General features: G+C 43.8%; 1 protein-coding gene across 12 annotated transcripts in view; it reads right to left on the bottom strand.

Moving 5' to 3' along the window:
- Positions 1–20,746, bottom strand: part of NPAS3 (neuronal PAS domain protein 3) — a 380,993-nt gene that overhangs the window by 64,408 nt on the left and 295,839 nt on the right. For all 12 annotated transcript variants that reach the window (XM_083167037.1, XM_083167041.1, XM_083167036.1 and 9 more), the window contains one exon: positions 5,496–5,670. In XM_083167037.1, coding sequence (XP_083023163.1) covers positions 5,496–5,670 — 175 coding nt within the window. The remainder of the gene's footprint in view (positions 1–5,495; positions 5,671–20,746) is intronic.

A 20,746-nucleotide genomic window follows, 5' to 3' on the forward strand; every position in this document is an offset into this window, starting at 1 on the left:
TTTAGAAGATAAAGGATAGAATCTGATTGGTTGCCAATAGCAACATCCCATCTTAGTAAATAAACCCTACAAAATGAGAAGGTGTGTTTGACACCGCAGTCCTTGCAGCAACTGGATGGGGTCCATGTCTATGCGATAATGGGGTATACCTCTCCCTCTGCTAACTCCCTGCTCAGGAGACTAGCCGTGTCTGAGTCACAGGACAGGTCGCTGCCTCCCCCAAGATCAGCGCACTCATCTCCTGATGCTGGGAACAGTCCAGTGCTCTGCCTAATAAACTGGGTACACACGGACGAGCAGGAGATGAAGATCCAATGCGAGAAGTCAAACACATCTTACAGAGGCCAGATTGGGAATGAAGAATGATGGAAATTAATGATAATAAAACTATGAAAAAAGAGAAGTGAGCAGTTAAAAGAAAAACGATGGACAGGTGGAAGCAGTGCTGCACTGGGGACACAGCAAAGAGAGATTAACCTGTACTAGGAAAACGGGACGGTCTGGGCACCGCTGACGTTTCCCACGCAGGAGAAGAGACCGACTGTCGTTCTATGATGCTCAAGAGCCTATAACAGAATATTTAAAGAAAAATAGAAGTATAGAACGGATGTGTATACTAGGGGTATGGGTCAGAGAGTCAACTCAATGAAGGTTGACATACGTAAGTCGACCACTGAAGTTCAGCAGGGCTTAGGTTGAAATAAGTCGACATGGCTAAGGCCTTCAAATTGTCGACCTAATGCTTGCCCTGTTCCATTAATCTGTTATTCAAGTGCACAGTCTTTAACCTTAGAGGAGGAGGTACGCCCTTTAAAAAATGGGACCCACTGGGATGTTTCCCCTGTACCCCTAGTGGACCAGTCCAGCCCTGACTATTAAAGGTCTACCTGGGTGAAACTGGCCACATCAGCAAGTTAGTAAATACACAGCATATTGTGAGGCTTGACCTGATAATGCCAGTATGATACTTTGCTGATTGGTGAAGATGTCACCGAGGTTCTACACTTTGGCTGCAGATGTCTCTTTGGTACTTTATGGATCAAACATTACTGTAGCTTTCAGCACAGCGTCTGTATGTTGGCAAAACTTTATTAAACTTCAGAAACTTCTATTTGCGCACACATGCTCCTGTTCTTGCATCGAAATATGATCGATGCCCCAGAAACAGAACACAGGCAAAAACCAAACAAATTGACCGCTCGTACCAGGCAGAGACCATTACTTCTTACAGAGCTATGAAAGCACAATATAAGATGATAAAAGTGTCTCCCTAGAACGACCTGTACTTATAAGGCTGGTTTTACTAAAGTACATCTTCTTCTTCCTCATTTCCCTCAGATTTCCGCCAGCATCTAGGGAGAAATAATAGCTGAGCCGACCAACATCAAATAATAATAATACTAACAATGACAGAGTTAGGGGATGTCCCGAATGAAATATAAACCACCGATGCTTTAGCTCAAGGTCAGTCCTAAAATCAAGGTCAGGATTGTCCAGTCTCATGCAGTACGACAGCATTGAACAGGCGCGATATTAAATGCAGTAGGGCTCGTTTTGCTGAGAACGGATGTTAATTGTCGAGCTCACGGTCGGATCTCGACGATCCACGGCCGCCTCTCGCGGCCACGCCCCCTTTTCACCACTCGGCAGCCAGGACATTGAATCCTGTCTGCCAAGATGCAGTCAAGCAGGCCCGAGAACGAGACCGGATCACGTCTGTCGGGCCGGCTCGACAGTCGGGACCCAGGATTGAAAACCGCCCATAGTCTCCCTCTGGGAACGCATGACCACAAAGTAACATAACTGGAGCTTCCTATGAGGCCGCGGCCGCTCGTTGTGAGGCAGAACATTCCATGAGGCCACGTCCCCTTTTCGGCTACGAGTACCTTTGGCACACAAGGGAGAAATGTTTACCGCACCACTAGCCACATACACCTGTGTACAGGGACCCAACATTTCCCTTGCCAGAAAAGTAGCAGGATTGGCAGAAACAATAGATTGTAATGCAATGAGTCAGTAAAAATACTTTAAAAACATTTAATTTGGACAAATGTGGCACTTGGTTACTATGGCACATTATATATATATATATATATATATATATATATATATACACACTGTATATATACATATATATCTTTGACTTATTTAGGACATAAATACAAGCTGTGTTTTAGTATAATAAAGAGAGAAAGTGAAAGATTGGGGGGTGAAGAACATCTGTATAATGAATGGATGACAGCAGTGTAGAACGCTGCTATATCTGGGTAATGCCACACGCCGCTCGGGAGGACTTGGCCTAGGAGAATGTATTACAGACTCTGTCATTGTGATGTATCTATTAGGAATCGCTCACAGCTCACAAGCCCTAATTAGATCTCAATGATACTAGAATGACTGCGAAATCTGATAAATGGGATAAGACAGAATACATTGACCATTTTTAAATAAAATCCCACAAATCTGAAAAGGCCATACCATAAACAAATTGTGTGACATGCATTCATCTACCATCCACATAGGTAATTGGGGACTGTGTTAGGGACTGTATAATACATTCAGCCTGTTTGGGTTTGTAAATAAAAACAAAAAACTATTGCAAATATTATTATAATAACTAATACAGGGGCCTCATTCAGACCTGACCGCTGGGCTGGTAATCTTCAGAACCCAGCGGTCAGTTAGCCCCCCCCCCTTTGCCATAATGATTTGGCACTGCGATGCAGGAGATGAGTTTGGGGCAGAGCTGACGTTAGAGGTCCTCCCTAATTAGGGCTGGAACCCACCTGTGTTTCTGCGACACTCCCATTACATGGCCAGACACCACCCCCTAACGCTGGCCAGCTGTCAATCATCTGGCGAACGGCTAGTGATGAAAAGTAGATTATTTTAGTCCCCATACTTATCTAAGCATTTGTTCCCCTGGCACGGCAAGGCATCCATCCAGGCATAAGGGAATATGCAATTATGAGAGAAGAAACATTGGGAACAAGAAAACTTGTTTTGCAATGAATTCCGAAGTGTCTCTGATATTTCCCAACAGGTCCGTTAGTATCAGAAAGAAAGGAAACCGAGAAGGAACGGGATTTCTAGTGGTCATACACATCCATATTGCAATGCGCATGCATCATGTCCCAGATCACACATATACCGCGCTGGCGACTGGCACACGGGCGTACATCACTAAACTTTATGGCCCATAGCAGGGTGCAACTATTTGCAGCCTGACGCACCATGTCATCATGCATATTCCCGTGGCATGGGTGAGACTGGCTACATCCGCAGATGTACCTGCAAAAACTCATGCAGGTGGCACAAGCCAAGGGGATTGAAAGATGTCACTGGTAAATGCATTACAAAAAAGTTCTTAAATATAAAAGAACAAAGAATAAAAAAAACAAGAATCTCTTATGAATGAGGCTATTAAAGATTTCTATTCAATTCAATTAAATATGTAGCCGACAGAAACGTCACGTCAGAATTAATCCCCGGGCAAGCAAAGATCATGTAGCGAGTGTTGGGAGTATTTGTGGCTGAAAGGAGGATACCTCCACTTGTAAAGGAACTAAACAAACAGAAGCTCAGCTTCCCCTCTCAATTCCGGAAAACTGTCCCCTTTGTGCTCAGATACATAGAGAACAACAGAATTTTTTTTTTTTTTTGCAGCATTCCCCTAAAGATTGATCCATAGAGAATAAGCAGGCGGCGAAAACCTTGCAATGAAAAAGGAAGAAAAAAAAAAAAAAACAGAAAACCACAAACGTGGAACTTCAATTAATTTAAAGCTTCAATCAGTAAAGGATAAATCCGTCACAGATCTAATTACTAAGGCTCTCGGAAGGCCGGGGACAAGACGCCAATCTCGTGGCTGTTTGAACAGCGTGATGAACTGGGGAACGATGGATATCTAGTCATTTTGTTTAATTTATAAATGGATTTTCCCCTAATGCTTGAATTATCGTCAGAGCACAATGAAGGAGAGGGGGAGCAGGGAGCCATGGTTCTACCCCCCCCCCCCTTCCTTTACCATTTTCTGGCATAGAATAGAAGCAATGAGCTCAGAACTGGTTTTAGAATGTTATTATAGATGATGTTGAAGGTTTAACTTATTAGAGTCTGTGGGACAAGGGAAAAGACAAGCCGCACAATGAGGAGTACAACCAGCCTGTCAATACTCCTTATCTTCTTAGGTTCAAGCAGGATCGCGTTCTCTGGTTCTTGCTGCCCAACTTGGGATAATTCTGGGAGGGGGACCCATGGCCCTCTCTGCTTGATCATGGTTATCGCTCCCAGTGTGCCTGCCCTTACCTAAGTGCGCCACGATCATTTGCTGCAAGTATTCAGGGGATTATTCAGACCTGGTCACTGCTCTGCGTAATTGCAGAGCCCTGTGATCAGATAGCTGCTTCCCATCAAGTTGTGAACACACACTCACTGACGACCACACGCCCTCCCTGGAAACGCCTGTGCACACCTGCATTTTCACTGACACTCCCAGATAACATTTAGCACCCCCAAACGGCGATTTCCTTTCTGTCAAACAGAGGCCGGCTTGAGAATAACAAAATCCATGAATTATGTCGCTGTTGGAGTTGTGCGTGCGTAATGCGGACCTTATTCTGTATTCGCAGCCTTGCGAGTCCACCAGACACCAGCCTGCGAATGGAGTGGGAAACTCCCAAATCTTTCGATGCTCGCCATTGAAAGATGTGGTGCACGCAAGCATATCAAAAGTGACTCTCAGGTCACTCTAGATACGCATGCACATTTGGGAGGAAGTGGGCGGGCAGCTGACAACCGGTTATGTCAGCTGACCGCCCCGGCGCCCACATCATCGGGCGATTTACATGTGAACGTCCTGAAGCCCGGCGTGCTACCCCCACCCGCAATCTTGGGTATGTACACCCAGCGAACAAGGTCTAGAATAAGGTCCTGTGAACCATTGTTCAGGATTGAATAACCCCCAAGCTTGACTAAGCATAGGCATAATTTGGGTTAAATATAATATTTTGTCACAGGATTTCCATAGCTCCCACAATGTTAGCTAAGACTAATCACAAGAGCTAAAAAACTAAAGAAGTGTACACAGAAGGCACTCCAAATAGTTAACCCTTTCCGGCCCAACGTCTAGTCGGGCTCAACAGCCCTAGCGCTAGTAGCAGGCCCAATGGTGAGATACTTTACAATAGGAACATTAACATCGTTCAACATTCAACGTAGAGAATTTTTGAATAAAAAAGAAAAATGACAATTAATTTAAACCAGACTGTTTGAATTGAAAAAAAAAAATTGACTGCAAAGGGTTAAATCTGAGCAATTATTCTACAATCTTCGTGCATTAAGACTTATTTAAAGATATGTTTGCAGAAATACACGTCCATCAGAAAATCACGGGTCTTGATTTGATAAAACTGCTTATTTACTGTATTATATATGTAAGTTGTTATTCGGAGTTATGTAAGAGTCACCTTCTACACATAAAGCACCCAACTCACCCGGCTCGGGAGTCTCTGACTGTGAGGATGAGGATGCTGAACTGGCACCATCATCGTTGGCACTCTGAGAGAGAAGCCCGCGGCCTGGGGGCAGTTTCATGCCGAGCTGCTCTGCCATCTCTACATGGTCCCCAGGGTGAACATAATCAAATATGCTGCTTCCAGTCAGCTCCACCTGCAGAGAATAAGAGAGGAGTTACACCTTTTGTAGTGCACACAAGGTTCCTTTTTGTCTATTTTTCTATTTCTTATACAGTATAAGCAAAATCAAATTGAAATCGAACATAAATTTGAATGCATTCGATTTAGGTTCGATCCCAATGCGCAGCCCCGTTTCATCAAATCGAACAGAAAAGAAGATTGTGCAGGCAAGACCGTATAGTACAGATCTGTAAATATGGCGCTGCTCGATTCGATCGGGATCGGATAGAAAGCACATCGCACCGTGTGTACACCCCGTGACTTCTAAAACTAAATCTAAAACAAACAAAGCTTAAGATTGCAAGCATCCTGATGAAGCCAGTCACCTGGCGAAACTAGTCGACGCACAGCAGTAACCTGGACCCGCCGACCACCCCTCTGGTTAAGAGGGCACCGACGGGAGTCTGCCGGCAGACGCTTCCACGTCACCTCCCCCCCCTGGAAATAAGGTATCCAGCCCATATAGGCTCCAGCATCAAAGACTGCAATTATACCTATACCAAACCCCGGAAGCACGGTACATTATCCCTTCCAAAAGGGCATCACCCCTTGTGAGTCTCTCTCCCTCACCCACACCCACCCCATTGTCTGTGTTTACCGGTAATAGGAAATGTACATGAGTTTTTAGAGAAACAATATATGCAGGTGAAACCAATTTATTTTCTTTTTAAATGGTATATCGTTTTTTATAGTCTATTTAAACATTGAATTCTTATTGGTAGAACTTTTTTATAGTCAATCTACAGACAGTATTGATTGTTCATGTATGTCATAATGGAATAAAATTATAGCCCTTTTTTTATTATCAGACAAGAGTGTTTTGATTTTCATTGTAGATTAAACCATACAGTATTGAATACAAATTCAGCACCTAATCCAGCATCAAAGGTATATAGTTAGCGCAAAGTGACACCGCAAGGTGTAAAACCCCCTCCAAAGCTTAAGTGCAAGTTTGACATAAGAGGTAGAATGTTTTGTGTAGTGTCACAATGAATATAAGTTAAATATATTATATATATATATAAATAAACTGGTAAACTGGCGGCACTCAGACGACTTGAAATAACAGGAGACCACACAGGTTCAAGAGATCTTTCGAGATTTAATCCTGATGACGAGATTAAATCTCGAAAGATCTTGAACCTGTGTGGTCTCCTGTTATTCAAGTCGTCTGAGTGCCGCCAGTTTACCAGTTTATATTTGCCAACCCTGCCGGGCTAGAGCTTGGGAAGGCACCGGGCGCACATCACACATTGCAAGCAGAGGAGTGCCGAGAATTCAACTATATATATATATATATATATATATATATATATATATATATATATATATATATATATATATATATGGCGAACAGTCGGCACTCGCTTTCAGTGTCAGCAGCGTGGTGCTCGGGAACAAGGGGTATGTAGAGGACGACAACCCGGCACTCACTTCTTCCAATAAGGCTCAAAGACACATAATTTGCGTTTGCAACGTTTCGGATCTCTTTAATGGATCCGTCGTCAGGCAGTACAGATATTGTATTATATATTAGATATTGCATATATATATATATATATATATATATATATATATATATATATATATATATATATATATATGACAGCAGGTAGTGGACCAACGGCGCTGACAGGTGCAACTACTCCAGCCAATTTAGAAGAACTTGGTAATCAGGTTGATTTAGCAAGTCAGCACTAAATCCAATTTTTAGGACTGCAGCCTCCTCCAAACTCCCTGGACTCTGGGAGTAAGCAATGGATCTGTCAAAAAAGAGGACAGGAGGGGCGCTCCATAGTGCATAAATGACAGTTTTATTAAAATGATCATAAAACCACTTTCAAAAAAGAGACAAACAATTGCTTGTACCATAAAAAAGAACGCTGTGGGCTGGGTACCACAAGGCTTTTGTATATACAACACGACCCGGCAAACTCCTACCAGCCGTCCGGAGCACTATCGCCAACCAGACGCCCTCTGATGAAGTTTTACTACGAAACTAGTTAGGGTGAGGCCTGTGACGTCTGCTGTGTGTGTACCCGGCTCCCCTGCACGCCTCTGTTCCTACGGCTTCCAACGACACGCTGTTCTCACCATCGGTGTTCCCAGTGGGTGATCCTGGTTGGCGCCCCTCCTGTCCTCTTTTTTGACATATATATATATATATATATATATATGCGGAGGGATGCCGGCACTCCAATCCTCTTAGTAGTAGGTACCTGGTGCCTTCACAATGCGAGCAGCAACCCTGAACGCTGGATACAGTCGGGGGTGTAGCGCGGCACTCAGGACGGTGTTAAGAAAGAAAACAGGAGCCAAACTTGACGTTGACGTTTCAGCCTTGCGGCTTTTATGTTAGTTATTTTGATAAAAGCCGCAAGGCTGAAACGTCAACGTCAAGTTTGGCTCCTGTTTTCTTTCTTAACACCGTCCTGAGTGCCGCGCTACACCCCCGACTATATATATATATATTATAGATACAGTGGAACGGCACTCCTGGGTCCAATATTGCAATACACTAATGCAGTGCTTTGTTTCAACGTTTCCGTTTATTAATTTAAAACTGTCACCAGGAATAAACCGAAACATTGAAACAAAGCACTGCATTAGTGTATTTTTGAACCATTGAACCCAGGAGTGCTGCTGCACATTCTACATATTCATCTACACCAGAGAAGGCACCGGGTAAAGCTATCAATTTACTACAGTGTGAGTGCCAGACCATCGACATACTACTATACAGTGTGTGTGTGTGTATGTATATATGTGTGTGTGTGTGTATATATATATATATATATATATACACACACACACATACACACACTTGATCATGACAGGACCATGTACTGAATCACAACCGGTTAATGTGGCCATGACACTGGAAACATTCTGCGTGGATTTGGTATAAAGTTGCAGCGTTGCCGCATGTTACAGCACTGTAACAGTGAAACGCTTGTATAAAACAGGTGCGCGGTACTGTAAGCCATACTTGGAATGTCAGGAAATCTCTGACGCTCATTCCACTCTTCATCTATCCTCTTACTCGCTCTGTACGTTCCTGCACTTGGCTCGTAGTTATTAATTTACAGAATCAACGCTGGGAACAGCTTTTGTGATCTCATATTAAATTTCCCCCCGAATCCGCCCCGTGGCAAAAATTACTCACATCGTTAAAAAATATTTAATTAGGCTGCAGTTTATAGCGGGCTCACTGGGGAGATGCCAGAATTAATGTGATTTGCATGAATTCAAGGGCCCTTTCTTTTCCTGGCGGAGAGGAGTTGGGAATTGGGGTTTTACCGAGGTCGCTGACACAGACAAGGACGGAGACTTCTGAAATGCGCAGAGACGCACCAGACTAAATCCCAGCACATACATGGATTTAAACCACAGATTACTGACTCTGCACCTTAGACCACTTCATTGTAATACCCACCTGCATATTGCTTTGACCTCACACACTGCTTTCTCTATGTATTGCAGCATGTACAGCTATGTCTATACCGATGTCTGCCAAATAAAATCCTGTTTTATTATAAATTCCGAAAAGTAATGCAAACAAGCTACAACGGTGGCCAAATGATTCCACGTCCAGTAACGGTGCCAGGCTTTCACTTAGAACCTTGACAACCTTTTATCATATTATCCCTCCTTTCCCAGAGGTTGTCATCTTCTGTTATTTCTAACCTTCCTCCCGTATTGTCCAACATTTTATTTCTGCAATTATATTCCTTGCACAATAACTAAAAAATTCCCCTCTATACGGAATAAAAATACAAGACTCTTGTTCCCTTGCCAGATGCTCCATTTGTGGGCAAATTCAGTGCCACCCTCTTCCTCCGTGCCCACCTTTAGCCAATGGCAGATTCAAATTTACTGACGCATCATTTACACACCTGTGAGGTTGACTAAAGTGGCTCTATCCTGTAGTCCAGGCTGTAATAATTTCTCTTGAATACATAATAATACTGAACGCGGTTTGTGGACAAAAAGGCAAATTCCAGATACAATCAAGATTGTTCTTTTATTTATTTATTTTTTAAACAGGCAATTAATGGCGGAGGAGAAATCGCAGAGACCATGTGACAAGCACACCATGGGCTGATTGGTGAGTCAGAGAGAGGTTGCTAAGCAACCAGTAATGGAATAATTGAAGGAATATTCCTTCATCTGCTCGACAGGTTTAGAAATTGATAGGTTAAAACACTGACTATGTATAAACATATGTGGATATGGATCACAATTTGTAGGAATTATTTAGGAGAAACACTACCAACCTTTTAGCAATGTTATTGTATCAGACAAGGTACTGGTAAATCAGTGTATGGAATTATCAAAGGCCTGGAGGTGGCTATTTTAGACAGAACGTAAGGAGAGGATTGTAGCAGGACAGACTAGGAAGACATGACCATCGATGGTCCCTGACCATCAAATGATTTTTCTCCCCTTTGGAAATTAGTCAGTCTGAACTGACTTTTATTAACGTTAGAGATAGCCGAAAGGGGTGCGGGTGCTGAATCAGGCCCTTTGTGTACCAAATACAGTATAAGTATGCAAACAAGCTCACAAGTGTCTTCTTCAAGGTCAAAGACCACCGGCGTTGTACACCGACTGTACTATGCCTTCCACTACACTGGACAGTTTTCGTAAGATAAAGTGAAGCATCTTCTCCACCTTATACAAGATGTCATGAGGAAAATGCTGGAACGCGACCAAAAGGAAACACAGATATTTCAGAAGTGCCGTTTCATTAGAAAATCTCTTGTTGAGAGATGATTTATATTTGAGAGGGATGAAACTTGGAGCACAGACAAAGGCATCATGGGATGTCAAATCGTGGCGGCAGTCATCTTTCACTTGGGACGGACAGTGACATATGAGAGGACCTTACTGTGACAAGGAGATTTAAAACTTGCTGACGGTCACCTCCTCCTCTCTCTCAAATTAAGCCCTTTATTGCCAGAGACACAAAGGTATGTATTTCTGACATTTGGGGATTCTTGTCCTTGTATATGATAGGAAGAACAGCTATTAATAGCGTCTTTTAGGAAGAACAAAAAACGTATACCATTGATGTTTGTAACCGCAGGAGGTGGCCAGTGCCCATTTGCAGACCAGTGTATGCTTGCAGTAGATGTCTGTACTTTTAATTTAGTCGCAGGGATTAGGCGATGATTTACAAGCGACAAGACCTTTGGGCTTTAGGGAACAGGTACGCTGTGCGTGCTGTGGGTGCACTGGCAGGTGACAGGGGACAAGTGTCTACATGAACAGTACACATTTACAGATCACATGTATGATTGACATACAGTAGGAATAAATGGAACACCATGTAGGCTAATCCTCCTACAGTGATCCCCAGCCGAGGAGGGGTTAACCTGCTTCAGGATGCTGGGAATTCTGCGACTCTCTAAGCTGCGTATATTGACTCTCCATCCACAGTCGCTTAGTAATCCACGCTGACTGTTTGTCTTAATATTGCTCTCCGTTTTGCAGTACAGGGGGAATTATGCAGTTTAGATGTCTGTATATTAAAAAAGGATTTAATTAAATCTGGTGCCTTGAACACCCCCCAGCACATTTGGATTGAGGCTATAATGACAAATTTACTTCCTATTTATTACCATGCACAGGGGACCTACTTGCTGCCTCCTCCCCCCCCCCCCTAACTTTCCAAAACTCACATTCTCCGCGTATTACCATAATATTCATTATCCCAACAAGGCATAAAATGTGACTTCCCACGAGTGCAATACCTAATTCCTCAAAAAGAGACAAAGATAGCAACATAATCATTGAATTACAACTTTTTACATCTGTTCGTCTTGTCGGAATATAAATCCTGTTGTTATAGAGGAAATTGAGAAATAGGCTGGAAAGGATCAATGCTGCTGTAACAGAGCAGCACTGCAGGCAACAGCGCCGGCACGCAATTAGTAATGTCTTCTAATTTATTAGCAGCAATTAAGTGTGTCGGACTTTATTTATACATTGTTGCACAATGCACGCAAAGTATGTCATTTACACGATAATGGACCGTTAGTGGAAGCATTGACACCGCCACGAAACACGCGCACACGCACACACACGAGAAGCAACCATTTTTATTGCTAAGTAAATACAGTATCCTTGTGCCAGTGAAGTATGATATTCAGGTAATTAATACGGCGTTCCAGGAAATAATTCTAAGCTTGTGGGCTGGATGTCACATCACAACTGTGTCGCTATACACTGCCCCATATCATTATAAAGAAGAATAATATGATATTCTAAATAAACCATTAATTAGCATAATTTCATATATTTTATCTATCTATCCATCTATCTAGAAAAAAAAAGAGAAGAAGGTCCACAAAGAACAATGTCAATACACAAGGACTGCATGTACCTCATACTTGCCTACTTTTAAAAACTAGTTTCAGGGAGATTATAGTTAGTAGTAGAATTTTGCACAGCGCCCCATTGAGGGGGTGTGTCATCCTCCACCCAAAGGGCGTGTCTAGTTCCATATATGAAGAGATTGTGAAAAGAGATTGTGAACGTGGCACCTAGAAGCGTGGGTGTGTACTGCTAGATCTGAGAGGAATCTTTTAAAATTACTTATATCCAAATGTAGATGAGCCCCAAAGTGGTTAGTAAGAGCTACTATACTTGGTAAAGGGCTGGGAAATGGTGCTGATGATTCAATGTAAATGTATCTATCTCCCATTTCTTTTGTACCCCAAAAATGTAACAGTGTAATGTGGGCTAGGTGACATGGGGGAGATTGCTAGACTAATGAGGGAGATTGCTGCTATGTCAGGGAGTCTCCTGCAGAATGCAGGAGGGGAGGTAACTATGGTGTAACAGTGTAATATGGGCTAGGTGACATGAGGGAGATTGCTAGACTAATGAGGGAGAGAGGGAGATTACTGTTATGTCAGGGAGTCTCCTGCAGAATGCAGGAGGGGTGGTAACTATGATATAACAGTGTAATGTGGGCTAGGTGACATGAGGGAGATTGCTAGACTAATGAGGGAGATTGCTGCTATGTCAGGGAGTCTCCTGCAGAATGCAGGAGGGGAGGTAACTATGATGTAACAGTGTAATATGGGCTAGGTGACATGAGGGAGATTGCTAGACTAATGAGGGAGAGAGGGAGAATGCTGCTATAGCAGGCAGGCTCCGGCAGGAGGGGAGGTAACTGTGATGTAACAGTGTAATGTGGGCTAGGTGACATGAGGGAGATTGCTAGACTAATGAGGGAGATTTCTGCTATATCAGGCAGGCTCCGGCAGAATGCAGGAGGGGAGGTAACTATGGTGTAACAGTGTAATGTAGATGGCTTTGCTTAGCGCAGCGCTATGCAAAGCCGTCCACAAAGCTGCTCATCTGCTGGTAATACCAGCAGATGAGCGGCTTTCCCGGTGATTATGCGGGAGCGCGCAGCAGCGCTCACCGCTGGGCCATACACACTGGGCGGCTTTCAGCTCAAAGTCACCCAGTGTGTATGGGCCTTAACTGTAAAAGGTAAAAATTACAGGTCATTATGATGAGTAAAAATGTTTGCTTGGCAACTATTTCACCAGTTGTGACAAAGTCGCTCGGCACTTAAAGGGTTAATGAGTACAGTGCATGCCCGCATGTGAGCCATGGCACTATAAATCTATGGTAGAGTGATTCATACGTTTGGCGTTTCCAGTTTGTTTGTTGCATTCGATGATATATGTGTGTACAGAGCCGTCTCTGGCTGGCAGTCTAACTGTTTGTTTTCACATGCTGAGCTGGGTATAATATTCTCTGCTTGAATCTTTATTACCCATCTGGCACAGCTCGTGCCTAGTATCATTCATTCCATTTACACAAACAAATATCAGGGCTGAGCTTTCGCTGCAAAGGGGCTGACGGTACCACAGCATCCAGCCTCCGCTGAGGGAACACCAGTGCGATCAGGGGGGAGGCCAGGTGGGTGTGAAATCAGTGGGGAGCATTGCAGAGGAAGGAAGAGCAAGAAAATAACATACGGTATATATAAAAATGTCAGAGTTAGAAGGACAAGAATAGGGGGCAATATACAGAAATTATACAGGTATGTGATAAATACAGGAATACTACAGCAAGTTGTAGGATAATACACTATTTAGGAGGTAACGTTTTGGGTTCAGACTGGGAATACCTGGGGACAGGATTTATCAGAAGGTGGGGTTGGGTGGTGATTACCACGAATGTGAAAGTTAGAAAAGGATGAGGACACTGGGGTAGATATATGAAGCAGTGATACGGGAGGACACATTATAAAGAGCCTGGTACTGTATCACCGGCCAATCAGCTTCTAACTGCCCCTTTTTAAACCCAGCCTGCAACTGTCATAAGCTGATTGGCCGGTGATAAAGCACCAGGCACTTTATCACTTCTCCTCCCTTATCACTGATCATACATCTACCCCTCAGTTACAAGAGATGGCAGAAGGGAAAGGTGTAGTGAAATGTAAGGACAATAGGGGAGGGAGCAATGATGTGTGTGACAATAGGTAAGAGCGGAATGATGACCGGTGAATGTTATAATGACAGGGGAGAGGAATGATGACAGGGGGGTGATATGATGATAGGTGACAGATCGATAATAAAAGGTTAGTAATATGACAATAGGTGATAGAGCAATGATGACAGGTGAGTGATATGACGATAGGTGATAGAGCAATGATGACAGGTGAGTGATATGACGATAGGTGATGGAGCAATGATGACAGGTGAGTGATATGACGATAGGTGATGGAGCAATGATGACAGGTGAGTGATATGACGATAGGTGATAGAGCAATGATGACAGGTGAGTGATATGACGATAGGTGATAGAGCAATGATGACAGGTGAGTAATATGACAATAGGTGATGGAGCAATGATGACAGGTGAGTGATATGACGATAGGTGATAGAGCAATGATGACAGGTGAGTGATATGACGATAGGTGATAGAGCAATGATGACAGGTGAGTGATATGATGATAGGTGATAGAGCAATGATGACAGGTGAGTGATATGACGATAGGTGATAGAGCAATGATGACAGGTGAGTGATATGACGATAGGTGATAGAGCAATGATGACAGGTGAGTGATATGACGATAGGTGATAGAGCAATGATGACAGGTGAGTGATATGACGATAGGTGATAGAGCAATGATGACAGGTGAGTGATATGATGATAGGTGATGGAGCAATGTCAATTTTTAGGAAGTAATGCATTGATTATAGCAAATGTAATAGTGACAGTGATGGGAATCCATTGTGAGATGATGGAGCTACATTAGAAGATGAGAGGATTATTATTATTTTATTTACAAGGTGCCACAAGGGCTCTGCAGCAGTGCACACAGTGGGATAATAACTGGAGAGAGACGGCCTCAGGTAAGGGAACACTGATATAAGTGGGGGGTGAGAATTCATGTGGGAGTGGCTAGCAGGCGGGGAGGAGTTGGCAGTAGATACAAGATAATGACAGCAGGTGAAGAAGTGACGATAGAAGGTGAAGAAGTGACGATAGAAGGTGAAGAAGTGACGATAGGAGGTGAAGAAGTGACAATAGGAGGTGAAGAAGTGACGATAGGAGGTGAAGAAGTGACGATAGGAGGTGAAGAAGTGACGATAGGAGGTGAAGAAGTGAGGGTAGAAGGTGAAGAAGTGACGATAGAAGGTGGAAATGACGATAGGAGGTGAAGAAGTGACGATAGAAGGAGAAGAAGTGACGATAGGAGGAGAAGAAGTGACGATAGGAGGTGAAGAAGTGACAATAGGAGGTGAAGAAGTGATGATAGGAGGAGAAGAAGTGACGATAGGAGGTGAAGAAGTGACAATAGGAGGTGAAGAAGTGATGATAGGAGGTGAAGAAGTGACGATAGGAGGTGAAGATCTGTCGATAGAAGGTGAAGAAGTGACGATAGGTGGTGAAAAAGTGACGATAGAAGGTGAAGTGACGATAGGAGGTGAAGAGACGATAGAAGGTGAAGAAGTGACGATAGAAGGTGAAGAAGTGACGATAGAAGGTGAAGAAGTGACGATAGAAGGTGAAGAAGTGACGATAGAAGGTGAAGAAGTGACGATAGGAGGTGAAGAAGTGAGGGTAGAAGGTGAAGAAGTGACGATAGAAGGTGGAAATGACGATAGGAGGTGAAGAAGTGACGATAGGAGGAGAAGAAGTGACGATAGGAGGAGAAGAAGTGACGATAGGAGGTGAAGAAGTGACAATAGGAGGTGAAGAAGTGATGATAGGAGGAGAAGAAGTGACGATAGGAGGTGAAGAAGTGACAATAGGAGGTGAAGAAGTGATGATAGAAGGTGAAGAAGTGACGATAGAAGGTGAAGAAGTGACGATAGGAGGTGAAGAAGTGAGGGTAGAAGGTGAAGAAGTGACGATAGAAGGTGGAAATGACGATAGGAGGTGAAGAAGTGACGATAGGAGGAGAAGAAGTGACGATAGGAGGAGAAGAAGTGACGATAGGAGGTGAAGAAGTGACAATAGGAGGTGAAGAAGTGATGATAGGAGGAGAAGAAGTGACGATAGGAGGTGAAGAAGTGACAATAGGAGGTGAAGAAGTGATGATAGGAGGTGAAGAAGTGACGATAGGAGGTAAAGATCTGTCGATAGAAGGTGAAGAAGTGACGATAGGTGGTGAAAAAGTGACAATAGAAGGTGAAGTGACGATAGGAGGTGAAGAGACGATAGAAGGTGAAGAAGTGACGATAGAAGGTGAAGAAGTGACGATAGGCGGTGAAGAAGTGACGATAGAAGGTGAAGAAGTGACGATAGAAGGTGAAGAAGTGACGATAGGAGGTGAAGAAGTGATAACAGCAGGTGAAGAAGTGATGATAGAAGGTGAATGAGCACAACACGGAGGTGGGAGGGAACCTGCTGCCTTTGCTATTGAACGAGTGCAGCTGAGCTTTTCATTTCAGTGTGAGCCCTGTGGTCTGTTTAGAGCAGGTCGATACACTTGTCTGAGGCAGAGAATGGATTAGCACATCATTCATGCAGCAGGCGGGAGGCTCTGCTCAGGGCGACAGGGACCGAAAAACTAAATTACAGAATGTGCAGGGGCAGAGGGCACAGGGGGCAGATCACATGGGATGATTGGGACCAGTGCTAAAAGAGCCCTTTGCTGCCTGAGAATGTGCAACACGTACAGGCCTGTTTATGCTACAACACATGGTAACCCAACCTCCTGAGTGCAGACCAGCAGATATCTATTTCATATAAATAGCCCAGTCATTACTGAACACACTGCATTAGAGTGGAGCTTACAATCTATATTCCCTACCACATGTACACGCACACACATACATTTACACTAGGGGTAATTTTGTTGGGAGCCAAATAACCACCCCAGCATTTGTTTGGATTGTCGGGGGAAACCGGAGTACCCAGGGGAAACCCATGCAAGCACAGGGAGAATATAAAAACTCCACACACAGTTAGGGTCATGGTTGGAATCGAACCCATGACCTCAGTGCTGCAATGCTAACCATTACACCGCCCATGCTGTACCATTACATACCACAGCTTCTAGGGTACAAGACCATAGAGCCAACTGTGTGCCAAGCAATAGTATTATATAACCATGTTCAAGTGTCTACATCAGGGGTAGCCAACTCCAGTCCTCGAGAGCTACCAACAGTCCACGTTTTCCAGCTCACCTCGCAGGTGCACAGGTGCACTCATTACTGACTGACACATTTTTTTTAAATCCACAGCTCGAGCTAATTACTTCACTTTTGATTCTGTGAGGAGACCTGGAAAACGTTAACTGTTGGTAGGTCCCGAGGACTGGAGATGGCTACCCCTGTGCTACCTTGTTAGAATGAACTCTCTGAAAGTATTACACTGTTTATTTCATTTGTCTTATTTTACAGACTAAACCATTAAATATAGCCAAACACTAATACAACGTCCTGTATTCTGCTTCCTTCTGTGCTTGTGTACATCCAACAACTGCCTTTAACCATTATTACAAACAACTACAAAAACTGCACAGAGCAGCAACTTCGCTCACTGTTCTTATAGTTAGCCAAAACAATGGGGCGAGTTGAACGAGAGGCGTTGGTGGGAATGTGCTGCGGGGGGGGGGGGGGGGGGGGGATATTTGATATAACATATTCTGATTACAAATCGCATTGTGGCCCTTATTCAGATCTGATCGCAGTACAAATTTGTTCTCAAAATGGGAAAAACCATGTGCACTGCAGGTGGGGCAGATGTAACATGTGCAGAGAGAGTTAGATTTGAGTGAGTTATTTTGTTTCCGTGCAGGGTAAATGCTGGCTGCATTATTTTTACACTTTTACACTGCAATTTACATTTCAGTTTCAACACACCCCCCCCAAATTTAACTCTATCTGCACATGTTACATCTGCCCCACCTGCAGCACACATGGTTTTGCCCATTTTGAGAACAAATTTGTGCTGCGATCAGATCTGAATAAGGGCCTGTATACATTGAACTGGGACATCTATTATTCGCCTGGGCAACAGTTTGCTCTTTACATACATATGAGATGTATCGATCGATCGATTGATAGATATATCTATACATAGCTATCTATATAGTTAGTAATATAGCCGTTAGACCAGGGCTGGGCAACACCGGCCCTTCAGATGTTGATGGACTACACATCCCAGCAAAACTAATGCAAAGCATCCTGGGATGTGTAGTTCATCAACATCTGGAGGGCCGGTGTTGCCCAGCCCTGCATTAGACACTGCAGCAACTTTGATTTTCTAGGATGCAGAAATACTACAGTTCTGTATTCAGCACTTCCAATACCACGGTATTTGCCAGCTGTATGCCCACATTGCCCACCCCACTGTGGGGAAAATGCCGCTTCATGGTGACATCTTTAATATTAGAATCCCTAACAGCAATGATCAGCAGGTGTCACAGGATGAAATATGAATTACTGCAGCCAGCGTGTGCTCATTTATCAGCAGAGAAGGGAGAAGACAAGAGGGGGGTGGGGGCATAAATAACATTTAGGTGTGGAGGGGGGATATCAGCTTGTGCCTCTTGTAAGAGTAGACAATTAGGGCCTTATTCTGGTTGGCACACAAAGCTGCGTGTCATCTATGTGCCGCCTGCACAAACGCCCGCTGCATGCATGCGTATGGACAAGAATAAAGTCCTTAATGTGTTAACACCTCTACTTTCACAGGACAAGGAAGGTTAATATCTGAATGAAGTTGTTACATACTGTACATAGATAACTGATCATACTGTAGTTTAATTATATATATATATATATATACACACACACATCAGAAATAAAGGGTCAGAGCCTTCATCCTTCGCCCACAATCTAATTAGCTGTAATTTACTTGTGTACTTTGATGAAGCGCTAATTAAAGGGTTAACACAGCCCCTCCTCCCACACCAACAATTACCCCGGCTCCACGGCTGGGCTTCATGTCACACATACACCTGTCTCCTCCCCAAAGCACTGGGAACATAGGAACCTTGACTCTGAAAGTCAGGCCCTGCGCTGAGCGATAAGATTCCCCGGGGATCACTGGCATTATCTCACTTCAGCACTTGGACAGCTCCCAGCCATTGGCGGCCATGTGGCCGGCTCTTCTAGTGGGGAGGGAGGGGAACGCTTGCAGCCCCTGAGAAATCAATTTCCTCGCCTGCTCCCCTATTTGCTTTTCAGAATGCCCTTGTCGGACGCGCAGCGAGACATGTGAACGCGTCTCGCTGATAATACAGCCAGTGAACTGTGTCCTGGGAATTCTACGCCTCTCTCCCTGGATCTGGCAATTTCCTCTCCTGCCTCAAATCTCTGCTCATCGCTTCTTCTGCGCTTTGCAAATCTGCTCTGGGTTTTTTTTTATTAGCATTTCTACAGGGTTTTCGTTTAAAGTAGGTGAGCAAGATAAATTCCTGCATGCACCCCTAACCGGCAGCAACAGCATCTTATGTGATGCAGTAACACAATGCATATAGAGCAGCTCCCTGCACGGGTATATGCTAGGGAACAGTGGTGCAATCCTGCTGACATTACCAGGTACTCAATATATATGGGGACATTAGTGGGGTATATGTATAACAAGGTCCAGGTGGAGGCACAACGAAAACACAAAATCTGACACAAAGGGGGAAAAAGTATTTTACTCCCTATCACATAATTATCTTTTTATTGATTAAAGTGAATATTTTACTGTCTATAGTCTCTCTCTCTCTCGCTATATATATAGTGCAACTAAATCTTTTCAGAGTACACTATATACAGCACAGTATAACGATAGACTGCAGAATGCGTTATTAAACATTGCATTAAATATGTATTAGATACTGTAGCTTAATAGAGGTATATTTTAATGCCTATTCAGCTGTGATCTTTCAACCTACAGACATGTGAAGCACCAGAAGTGTAGCCAGCTAGAATTGAACAGACTCCCCCCAGACTCATCGCAACACTTACATCAACGCAGATATCGGAACTCCCTTAAAGTGCGTACACATGGAGCGTTTTAGCCCAGTGTGTATGCCGAGCGATCATGTGATCGTGTGAGAATCGCTGGCCAGAAAACGCTCAGTGCATAAAAACAAACGATTTTTACCCGGACTATTGATTTTTTACACGGAGGGCTTGATGGACCACTTTCCGCAGCAGTAGACTGTGGAAAGTGGTTCACTTCGCCGCTAAAGCAGGCCAGCCAATGATGTGGGAGCGCACATCAGCACTCACCGCTCATTGTCGCCTAGTGTATGTGTGGGCCTTTAGTGAGTGATCTGCCACACTGGCAAAATGGTTTCTACATACAGGATCACAGTCAGACACGGCCTAAAGACAGTCACCAAATGTCGCCACTTCCCCATTACCATGGGCTCGGTGGCTCGCTGCGCTCGCCACACTATATGAAATCAACTCCATGCGTAGTTGGATAGTGGGGGTATGATATCACCCATGGGTGACTATACAATTAAAAATCTGGTCTTTACAATGAAAAATCGCATCGCATGCCTTAAGTAGTGGCATGCAATGAAAAAATTGGGCGCCCAGATAATACACAAGTACCCTTGT

The sequence above is a fragment of the Crinia signifera genome, chromosome 12, assembly GCF_055691185.1.
Source record: "Crinia signifera chromosome 12, ASM5569118v1, whole genome shotgun sequence".
NCBI lineage: Eukaryota > Metazoa > Chordata > Amphibia > Anura > Myobatrachidae > Crinia > Crinia signifera.